The 11,229-nt window shown below is 64.4% G+C and overlaps 1 protein-coding gene across 1 annotated transcript; it reads left to right on the top strand.

Moving 5' to 3' along the window:
• Positions 1-1,132: 1,132 nt before the first annotated feature.
• SHH (sonic hedgehog signaling molecule) lies at positions 1,133-10,149 on the top strand. Its single transcript, XM_037049503.1, has 3 exons — positions 1,133-1,435; positions 6,394-6,655; positions 9,362-10,149. The coding sequence occupies exons 1-3, from the start codon at positions 1,136-1,138 to the stop codon at positions 10,138-10,140; spliced, it is 1,341 nt and encodes a 446-aa protein (XP_036905398.1). The 5' UTR covers positions 1,133-1,135; the 3' UTR covers positions 10,141-10,149.
• Positions 10,150-11,229: the final 1,080 nt, after the last annotated feature.

The following is an 11,229-nucleotide window of genomic DNA, read 5'->3' as shown; positions in this document are numbered from 1 at the left end:
CCCTGCATTTCTGCAGGCGGGGTGCGGCACCCGGACCCTCCGGGCCCGGGCTCGGGTCTCTGTACCAGCCCCTAAGCACACCACGGCCAGAGGGTTAAAAATAGTGCATTCGCCGCAACCCACTAGAGGGGCCGGCTGCCCGACTTTTCCTGGGGCTCTGAGAGCACTTCGAGTCTCCGGGCTCTCGGTCGTGGTCGGCGAGGACACCCGTCCGCCCAAGGACACTCCGAGACGCACAGCGACCCTCTGTGTCGAGCAGGCAGGCAGACCCGGGCTGCACGCTCCGGTCTTGGGGAAAATAAAAACATTTACATAAGACCGTTCTGCCTCTCCGACGCGGGGGAGACGTGTCTGATGGTCCAAGCTGGTTCAGGGGGCAGGTTGGGTGGAGGGGGGGGTGGTGTCTAGTCTGGCCTTTAAAAACTTAAGTTGGTTTTAACTGAAGCACCTACCATTCTGGAGGCAGCGGAGGGGGAATGGGGAGACCTGCAGAAAGCGGGGTGCTGGCTGGCAATCCAGGCACCGGCCGCCTCCCTCACGCCCACCCTCCTCTTTGGCAAAGGGTTTTTTTTTTCCTCCTTTTAACTCGGAGCCTTCAGGTGAAAATAAAGCACCAGCAGCCACAGAAAAAAAATTCTAGTCTTTTTTAGGGTTAACATCAGAAGAGAAAGAAGCTTGCGTTGCTGTGGCCAATCAGATACGCCCCTGCCAGCTATAATATAGTACCGAAGGCAGGCTCCCGCACAAGCTCCCTCGGCTCGCTACCATTTAAAATCAGACTCTTTTTGTCTTTGATTGCTGTCTCCCGCCCCAACTCCGATGTGCTCCGTTATCAGCGACCAGCAGCAGCCTGCCGCTCCAGCCCCCGTCTGGGTGGGGATCGGCCGCGAGTCCCCCGCGCCGGCGGCAGCGGCGGGCAGGGTTCTATAGAAAGAGAAAGAGCCAGGCGGCGAGCGAACGAGCGAGCTAGCGAGCGAAGGAGCGAGGGAGCCAGCAGCCAGCCAGCCGCCCGCCCAGCCAGCCAGCCGGCGAGCCGGCGAGCCAGGCAGGGGGAGCGCACACACAGCCACCCGCGCACCCGCGCACACGGACCCGCGCGGGGACGGCTGGGGAGTCGCTGGTTTCCTTGGACGAGATGCTGCTGGTGGTGAGATGCCTGCTGGTCGCGCTGGTCTCCTCGCTGCTGATGTGCTCGGGGCTGGCGTGCGGACCTGGCCGGGGGTTTGGGAAGAGGCGGCACCCCAAAAAGCTGACCCCCTTAGCCTACAAGCAGTTCATCCCCAACGTGGCCGAGAAGACCCTGGGGGCCAGTGGAAGATACGAAGGGAAGATCTCGCGGAACTCGGAGCGGTTTAAGGAACTCACCCCCAATTACAACCCCGACATAATATTTAAGGATGAGGAGAACACGGGAGCCGACCGGCTGATGACTCAGGTAGAAACCACCGGGCGTGGAACGTGTCGCGAGCAAGGGGGCTCGGGGGGACCGGGCAGCTCCAGACTTAGCGCGTTTGCTCTGCGGGCAGACAGCTCGGCGACTTCACCCTGGCCTCCCCACCCACCTGCCTGCCGGCCATCCCTCCCTCTTCCTGGAGGGAATGCAGGTGAAGGGTCCATCTGGGCTGCAGAAGTTCAGGGTGGGGGCGGGGAGGCCCACGGGAGACCTGGTCCAAGGATGGCCCGGATTTGATCGCTCCAGCTGGGATGGCCTTCCCGCGGTGCCTCAGCGCTGGCTGGTCACCAGGGGAGACCTTCACTGGGGTGGGGGGGGTTGCGTCTGTCCTTTCCAAGTTTGGGGTGGACATGGAGGGAGGGAGAAGAAATCCCCCACAAACAAGGACCGGCTTCCAGGTCCCCGGACAGATGTAGCATCAGACGCCTGCGCTCCCAGGCTCCCTTCTCTGCGCTTTTCTCTCCCACCCACCCCCCCACCTGCCACCGCACCACCCGGGAGGCCCTCCCTGGGAAGAGCGTGGTGGCCGCTCCGACCGCAGGGCTCCAGAGGCTGGAGGCTGGTCCCTGGCCACGTCACACAGTGTTCTGCTGAGACTCCGTGGCGACAGTTGTGCCCATCAGGGCGAATGTATCGATATTTCTTTAAGGATGCGCTTTCCTGCTCCCCGCCTGGTACCTGAGGGGAGGGACTTGGAACTTACTGGCGTCGCCTCGGTCCAGCTTTCAACCTGCTCGCCTGGGGACTAGGGAGGGGGCTGGAGAGAGGAACCAAAGCAAACGCGCGCCCGCTCTCCCTCCCCGCTGCCGCTGGAGACCGCGGGCTGCCAGTCTCCCCGCCCAGGGTGGGCTGTCTGAAACTCCGCGCACGGAGGACTGAAGCTAGAAATGGATTTCCTGGCGAATATAGGTCAACATCCTTTTTATTGCCCTATTAAAATATTCAAGCCCTACCTTTAGGGCTAGGAGCGCGCCGCGGCAGCGCAGCTGATGGAGCGGCGCTGAAGGGGCGCGAGGGCCGAGAGGGTGGGGGTGGCGGGACCGAGACGCCACCTCCGGGGCCTCTGCGCGCAGCCTGAGCCCGGCCTGGCTGCGGAGCTGAGCCAGGACGAGGGCGGGCAGCCGGGGAGCCGGGGGAGGAGGGGAGCAGAAGACAGGGCCCTTCGCCCTCGCTCGCTCACTCTCTCTCCCTCTCATCTGGCCCGACCACCTTAAATCTGGACCTCGAGTGTGGCCCGGCGCGCGCCGGTGCCCAGAGCGACGCAAGCTGCGATTAACTTTGCGCAGGCCTCCGGGCGCCCAGCGCGCCGCCCGCGGCGAGCAGTCCTCCAGCTGTCCGGGGCCCCGACCCCTGGTCACCCTGCTCCCCCGGGAGGGAGGGGGCCTTCTCGGGGTCTCTCGGAGCCGGGGAGCAGGAAGGAGAGGCTGGAGCAGGCGGGGGGCGGGGACACCAGAAGTCCCCGACCGGGAGGGGTCAGCATTTACCCCCGAGTGCGCGGTGCCGACGCCGGAGCGGGGCCCGGGCCGGGCCGCGGGCCTGCGAGCGCAGAGTCGCGCGCCCAAGCAGACGCATTCGGCTCCACTTACTGCGGGCCGATCGATCCCGCGGCTCCGGTTTCAGCGCACGGGGCGGGCTGCGGCCGCCCCTCCACGCGCCCTGCGCCGGTCGGCCCGGCTCGGAGAAGTGCCCCGACGGCCCAGGTCGCTGCGCGCGGGTGCGGAGGCCGGTGCCAGGGCCGGGGCGCAGCGCAGGCTCCGCCGCCTCCGGGCCTCCAGGGCCTGGGAGCCCCGCCGGGGGCCCAGCGCCCCGCGACGCGCCACTCTCGCCGCCGCGTGCGCTGGCAGCATTTGAACTTCTGACCTTCTGTCAACTTCCCTCAGACGAAGAAACGAAAACAAATACTTTTTTTCCTTGGGCAGTGGCTCTTCCCTGTTCCCAGGACAAAAGGACGGGGGAGGGGCAGCTACCGTAGGGGTGGGTGGGGAGAGCCAGGCCTGGGTGGGATCACAGACCCCCATAATGTCCCAGGCGAGGGGGGCAGCCTGGAAGGTGCCCGTGGTTTATCCCTTCCCGTGCTTCCTCCTATTTCCACGAGTGGGGGGGCGGGGCAGTGATGGGGGGGCAGGTGGAGACCGTGGGTGGTGAGGGGCAGGGCTGGGGTGAAGGGGTGAAGCAGGGACCGCCTCCGAGGCCAGAGGAGGTCAGGGCTCCTCCGGGAACCCGCGCGCGCCGGCCCCTCAGCTCGGACAACCACCGAGGGACTCGGGGTTCAGGAGCTGTCCCTCCTCCTCCGTCCCGCCGTCCCTCCGCCGCTCCGTGCGCCTCTGTCTCTCCAAGGTGACTGCGGCCCGAGTCCCTCAACCATGGCAAGACCGTCCCCAGTGGAACTTTGAGAGCAGCTCTGGAACGCAGGAGCTCCTGGTTAATATTAACTCCGCGAGGGGGGAGCGCAGACAGACGCCCTGTCCCTGCAGGCCGCGGGTGCCCGGCGGGGTGCCGGCGGCCGGGGACTCACAGGGGCCCGGGGGCCGCGAGGGGCTGGCCTGAGGGCTTCGAGGGCACCGGCCTGAGACGCCACGATGAGTAGATTTCTGGGTGCGTGGCAGCCCCGGGGCACCGCGCTCAGGTGTGGGTTTAAGGAGTGTTTTCCTGTTTTGATGGGAGGGGTCTGGTTTTCCGGAGTAGGGAAGGAGCTGGGGGGTGTCCCTTTTGAAGTTGAAGCACCCCTCCCCCGCGCTGGGGAAGCCCTTGGGCCGCGGGCAGTGAAGGTCCGGCTCCGCCGCTGGGCGCCCAGCGTCTGCGCAGACGGGGGAGGCGGCGGGAGCTCAGGCGTGGGGAACCGCTCGGCTTCCGCGACACAAAGCGGCCGAGCGGCCCCGCTGGGCTTCACGGTGGCTGCACAGAGTCGGGCTTGGTTCGCGGCCCACGACCCAGTGAACTGATGGCCGCCCGGGCGCAGCGCGTCCTTGCAGCCGCCGGCCCAGGCCGCGCCGGGGGGCGCCGGGGGGGGGGCGCGGAGGCGCGGGGCGCGGACTCGGGCCTGCCTCGGCCTGCGCCCTCGCCCGGGTCGTCCACCTCTGGCCCCAGTGGCGCAGCTCACGACATAGGGGTGGTTCTGTGTCCTCTCCATTCTGCCCTCCCCGCGCCCGCCGCCCGGGGGGCCGCCGCGGGGAGCTCCAAGTGCCCCCAGGAGACCCGCGCTTCGGTGGGATGGGGGCGCGGGACGCCGGGAGTGTGCGTGTCCGCGCTGTGCGCCTGCGCCGCCGGCTCCACATCCCGGCTCTCCGCCGACCCTGGTTTACTGATTGATTTTCATGTAAAACGCGTTCAGTCTTCGAGATGACCTCGCTCCAACTCTGCCCTTCCGACTTTTTCTTTTCCTTTTTTTTTTTTTTTATTAAGAAAAGGGCTATCAGGCCCAGAAACCTGCAAGCGCTGACCTGTTACCCCGGGCGCCCCTCCCCCATTTGTTGGATGCTTAACTCCACAACCGTGTCACTGGGTTTTATTGCTGCCCTGTACGCAGGGCTTTTCCTGTGGCGAAGGCCGTCCCACCCCCTCCTGCAAGGGCGCCCCCTCCACTCTGTAGGAAATGAGCGCCCCCCCTCCGCGGTTATCAGGGTCCTGCATGGGGCCGCCTTTCCAGCGCAGCGCCTGCCGCGGGCAGGAGGCCAGTCCCTGCCCTCTGCAGACCTCACCTTGAAATTGTCGCCCCCCCCCCCGTGAGCCGGCCTCTCCGGGGGATGCCCCCTCGGAATTTTGTCACTGCCACCTCTTTGAAACCCCGCATCCCGAAGCAGGGCGCGCGTCCAGAGAGTTCTGTGGGGTGGGGGGGGCGGAGGAAGCCCACAACGCACACACTGGATTCAGCTGTTTCCAACGCTTCCCCCCCCCCCAACCACGCGCGTTTGTCCGGGACCCCGGCTTCGCGCATCCTGGTGTGCGTCTGGCCTGTTCCTTCCCTGGCTCCCCCAGGCAGCTTCCCTGTGGCTGCGAGTTGTGGGAGCGGTGAAGGGTGGTGTCCAGAGGGAGACTGCCCCAGGCGAAGGGCTCCCAGGCCTCAGGCTTTTTTTGCTGGCTCCCCATCCCCCACCCTCCCGCCCCACCCCCTCCCTCCCTCTCTCCCTCCCTCCACCTCTGAAGTTTGCTCTTCAAACTTGCCGGACACCATTCTGAGCCTCGGGGGGGGGGGGGGGGGGGGAAGGGAACAGGTTAAGGAAAACAAGAGACACAATCAGACCACAGAGACGCCGGCAGAAAGAGTTCTGCGGGGCAGAGGAATGTGGCCGCCCAGATAAAGGCTGTTTGTGGTCCGGCCGAGGCTCGCGCTGAAAATCCTAAGTCGCCCGGCCGCCTATACTGCTGTCTCCCCCCACCCCCCGCCCGCCCCTCCTGCCTGGCTATCAGCTTCCCACCTCCTTCTCTACCTTTGGCTTCCTTCTCACCTCACAGAGGCGCAGGCAGGAGGGAGGGTCTGCAGATAAGGCAAGGCTGTTAGCTCTTGAAGAAGCACAGTGTGTTTTGCTCCATTCCTGCAGAGTCGCGCCCTGGGCCTCTCTCTGGCCTACAGGTGAGGGCGTGCGCCCAGGAAGAAGGGCGGAGCCCCGCACAGGTGCAGGGAAAGGGGGGCTGCAGAGAGGGCTGGGGGTGGGGTGGGGGCACCTTGCAGAAGGAGGGAGGCATGGCCAGTGGTTCCCCTGGTGGGTTCTTCAGCCTATACAGTTTCCAAAAAACCTCATCTGCAGCCCAGGCCGGGTCAGGGCTCTGCAGGGTCCGGACTCAGAGACAGGCCCACCCCCCTGCCCCTGCCCCAGCCGGAGGCCACCTCCTCCGAGCCGACTGGGCTCCTTCCAGGCTCTTTCTCCAACTTCCCTGCTCGGCCGGTCCTGGGGGAGACGGTGTGGGCGGATGCCGATGCCTCCACCCTCCTCTCCCCACAGAGATGCAAAGACAAGTTAAACGCCCTGGCCATCTCCGTGATGAACCAGTGGCCCGGCGTGAAGCTGCGGGTGACCGAGGGCTGGGACGAAGATGGCCACCACTCAGAGGAGTCCCTGCACTATGAGGGCCGCGCCGTGGACATCACCACATCCGACCGGGACCGCAGCAAGTACGGCATGCTGGCTCGCCTGGCGGTGGAGGCCGGCTTCGACTGGGTGTACTACGAGTCCAAAGCCCATATCCACTGCTCCGTGAAAGCAGGTGAGTGCCCTGGGCCTTCCCACGGCCTCCGGCCCTCGCCGGCCACACGCCCACGGGGTGGCACCTGTGTGCCCCTTGGCCCGATTGGAAGCAAAGCCCCCAAATGGGGAGGGGCACTGAGGGCCAGAGAAGGGAGGAAGGTGGTTGGACTGTGTTTCCCATCCTTCGAGGATGGTCCCTGGCCAGGAATCGCACCCGCCCCTCAAGGCCGAAGAGGCCTGAGGTCCTCTGAGTCCCGATGCCCAGGGCGTATGGCCTCCTGAGCCCTGCCCACCCCCCACCCCCGTTTCCGGAGCCCCACTGCAGGTGGTGGAGACAGGGAAGGAAGATGGGGGCACTGCCCTGTTGCAAGACTGCAGCCCCCGTGGTCAGCCAGGTCTGGCCTCAGCCTCCCTCTCATTCAGGGCTAAAGGATCAACGGCCCTAGGGCCCCCCCCCAGCCCCCCTCTGCCTGCCCCAGAACAGGAGGTTCTGTCCAGGGACTAAACCCGTCCGCCTTGCCCCTCCCCATGCGCGCCTGTGGATTCTAAACTCACTTAACTCAGTGGCTAAGCCTTTGGGGGGAGGCCTGGTGGGAGGTAATAAACCCAGCAGTCGCCACTTCCAACATCTGGACGCCGCAAGCCCAGAAGCCCCTGCCCCGCTCGTTAGGAGCCAGCTGGGCTGGCCTGCTGCCGCAGGCAGGGCCAGGCAAGCGGAGGCTGCAGCTGCGGCCAGGCCAGCCCACCGCGCGCGCGCCCGCGCGCTGCTTCCCTGGGCCTGCAACGCCGCATGCGGTCGCTGGCGAGGAATCGCTCTGAAAGGAAGGCTTTACGCCTACACGCGCGAATATCTCAACTTGGCGACTGTGTGCGCCACGTCTCGGTCTCAGCATAAGCTGGCGCATTTAGCAAAACAGTTCACACTGAATTCCGGAGCAACTGTGTCTCCCCCCCCGCCCCCACGCACTCCCCCACTTTTGCCTATTTGCCTTCTAAACTGTATTTTGATAGCAGATGTGAGTAGAAAAACACTTTTTCAAGTGTCAAGACACACTTCGTAGATAAAGAAAAACAGTGGCTGCCTTACACATCAGAAAGAAAAGGAGTGTGGGGGACGGAGGGGAAGGGGTCTCAGTTTTGGAGAAGGGAAGGAGGCGGCCCCCCGCTTCGCGCGTCTCTGCCAGGGACCGGCTTCTCGCTCCCCCCGCCCCCCCCCCACCGCGCCCCTGCCGGGTAACTGGGAGCGCCCTTCCCGGCACCTTGCGACTGTGCTCGAGCGTGCGCGGTCCCTCTGGGGCCACCCCAGTCCGCGGGGTCCCCCTGGGGAGGGTGCCCCTGATGGGGTGGGGTCCTTAGAGGTCTCTTCGCAAATGAGCAGCGGTAATCCGGCCCCAGGACCCTTGGGGGAGCAGACCCTGGCCGCACAGAGCCGCTCATTGGCATTCCGCGCACACGGGCCGGGCCGCAGCGCGCTGCGTGTCAAGCAGGGTCGTGCGACTCGACGACTCCGGCTTGTCTGCGTCCAGGGCCGCATTCCGGGGGGCTCCGGCGGGCCTCCGGCGGCCAGGCCCGCACTTCATGCCGGAGAAACCGATGAGAAGATTAAAAACCCTCTAATTCCAGCAGGAAGACTCTTTCTCGCGATCTCTATTTGCAAAAAGCCTGATCCCAGAGATTGGAATGCAAAGAAGACCGGGGGCCTCCGCGCCCCTCCGCCCGGCCCCCCGCGCGCCACCCGCTCCGATCATTGTCCTCGGGACAGAGAGCCACCGAGGGCTCGAGAAAGCGCGTCGTCAAGGGGCCTTGAGAACGCGGCGGCTTCCAGCGCCCTAGCGGGTCCCGCCATTTAAAATTCAAATACACGTCTTGAGAGGTTGGGAGAGAGGCCTGGCTGTGCAAACAGTGCTCGCGAGGCCCGGGCTTCTGGAGGGCCCGCGTGTGAACGCAGGCGGAGGGGGGCGGGGGCGGCGAAGCGGTGCACCTGAGCAAATAGGGAGGGGCGGCCGGGGGCCCCAGAGGCGAGGGGAGCCGTGGAAGTGTCCCCTCTTCCGAGAGTGTCTCCCTCGCAGCGCGGCCATCGCAACCACAACGCGGGGCCCTTTATTGGATTTTAATGGGAAAATCCACACAAGCCCCGGGTTTTCACACCTCGGCCCGTTCTCTGGAATGTTTGTCCAGTTGCTACAACTACTGCAGCTATTTTCACCCCGCCCCCGCCGCCCCGAAACACCCACACCGGCGGCCCCCGGCTGGGCGCTGGGGGCAGGCGGGCCAGGGGCCCCTGCGGCGCAGCCGGGTGCTGGAGCGCGGTGGGGGTGGGGAGCGGGGGGTGGGGAGCGGGCTGGAAGGCGCCCGGGTGGGGTGAGCTCAAGGCGGCTTCCCGAGGAATCCAAGTGGAGAGCAAATACCTTCTGAATTCGTGGCGAAGTTGGGTGTGTACCGAGCGCGGGGGTGGGGTGGGAGGAAGGAGCGCGGCCGGGCAGCCTTTATCACCACCAGCCCGATCCTGCAAGAGTTGTGAAGGAATGTGTCTGCGTGTGAAGTTTGTCGCCCAGGCGGTGGGGCTCCAGGAGGGAGGCCTTCGTCCGGCCGACCCCTAACCGTCCCCCGGAGCCGCGCGCATCCCCGTCGGGGCGCGTGGCACGCCGAGCGCGCGCCGCTACCCGCGCGCGCCTCTGCCTCGGGACTCACCGTCCTGTCCGCTCTTCTTTCCTCCTCCCCGCAGAGAACTCGGTGGCGGCCAAGTCGGGCGGCTGCTTCCCGGGCTCGGCCACGGTGCACCTGGAGCAGGGCGGCACCAAGCTGGTGAAGGACCTGCGCCCCGGGGACCGCGTGCTGGCGGCCGACGACCAGGGCCGGCTGCTCTACAGCGATTTCCTCACTTTCCTGGACCGCGACGACGGCGCCAAGAAGGTTTTCTACGTGATCGAGACGCGGGAGCCCCGCGAGCGCCTGCTGCTCACCGCCGCGCACCTGCTCTTCGTGGCGCCGCACAACGACTCGGGCGCGGGGCGGCCGCCGGGGCGCCGCGCGCTCTTCGCCAGCCGCGTGCGGCCGGGCCAGCGCGTGTACGTGGTGGCCGAGCGCGGCGGGGACCGCCGACTCCTGCCGGCCGCCGTGCACAGCGTGACGCTGCGGGAGGAGGCCACGGGCGCGTACGCGCCGCTCACGGCGCAGGGCACCATCCTCATCAACCGGGTGCTGGCGTCGTGCTACGCGGTCATCGAGGAGCACGGCTGGGCGCACCGGGCCTTCGCGCCCTTCCGCCTGGCGCACGCGCTGCTGGCCGCGCTGGCGCCCACGCGCACGGACCGCTGCGGGGACGGGGGCGGCGACGGCGGGGGCGGCCGCGCCCCCCAGCCCGCGCCCAGCGCGCCGGGGCCGGCGGACGCGTCGGGGGCGGCGGGCGTCCACTGGTACTCGCAGCTGCTCTACCAAATAGGCACCTGGCTGTTGGACAGCGAGGCCCTGCACCCGCTGGGCATGGCGGTCAAGTCCAGCTGAAGGCCGGGGACGGGGCGGGCGGGGAGCGCGGGGTGGGGGCGGGGGGGGCGGGCAACCGCAAGATACAGCAAAAGACACACGGAAAAAAGCGCACGGAATGAGACGTCAGTTATCATAATAATTAATAATAATAATAATAAAGTAGGGCAGCCCAAAGTAGACTGTAAGGAAACCAAGGCCCCGGGGAAGTTCTGGCATCGTGTTTCGTTCGTTTATTTTTTATTTTTATTTTTTGTTATTGTTTTGATGACTTTTTTCCCCCACCTCTCCTGGCTATTTATTTGTTGGGTATGAATAGATGTTTTAAATAATATGACCCGGACCTTCAAGAGCCTTAACTAGTTTGTTTCTCGGATAATTTATTATTGCCGTGTGAACTGTACTCACATGGGGAAGGAGTATTTTGTGAGGCCAAGCGAGCTGCTCAGAGTCTATATTTTTCTACGCGTCCCCGGCCCTGCCGCTCGGAAAGCCGCGCTCCGCGCGCCCCGCCCTCGCCCGCCGCCTCTGCCCCTCGGCCGGTGTCCACTGAGACGCGCTTCGCGGGGGCCCACAAAATCTATTTTTATACCCAGAATTGTAAATTAGATTTTCTTGAGAGATCAATACTGAACTGAATTACATTTCATTTTTGAAATAGTGTAAAATATGAAAATATATTATTTTTAATTTAACTAATTTCCAGCGTCGCCGCCGTCTCCTCTGGTATCTCCCTGGTGTGATCTTTGCTTTGTCGTCACCGTTTTGGCCACATTCTTGGAAGTCAAGACTGTTACACACTCACGCACACACGTTCCCCCCTTCCTCGTCCTCTTCCTCCTCTTCCTTCTTTGTCTTCTTCCTCTTCCTCTTCTTCTTTCTGGACAAACTGGAAGATCTCTGTTATTTTTAACTTCAAAGAATTTATTAGAAAATGGTATTTTTTAAAAGCGCACATAGCGATGAGCGCACGCGGACGGAGTCTGTAGTTTGTGCAGAGATAAACAAGGATGTTTTGCATTAATAAATTCAGAATAACTGCTGTAAATTTACTAAACTGTATTTTTGAATATTTTGTAATAGTTTTATAGAAATAAAACGTGCCACGCA

Source organism: Sturnira hondurensis, unplaced genomic scaffold, assembly GCF_014824575.4.
Source record: "Sturnira hondurensis isolate 20B ecotype Veracruz unplaced genomic scaffold, ASM1482457v3 Scaffold0006496, whole genome shotgun sequence".
Lineage (NCBI taxonomy): Eukaryota > Metazoa > Chordata > Mammalia > Chiroptera > Phyllostomidae > Sturnira > Sturnira hondurensis.
Note: the sequence above shows the minus strand (reverse complement) of the source record. Positions and strands in the feature narration are given on the sequence as shown.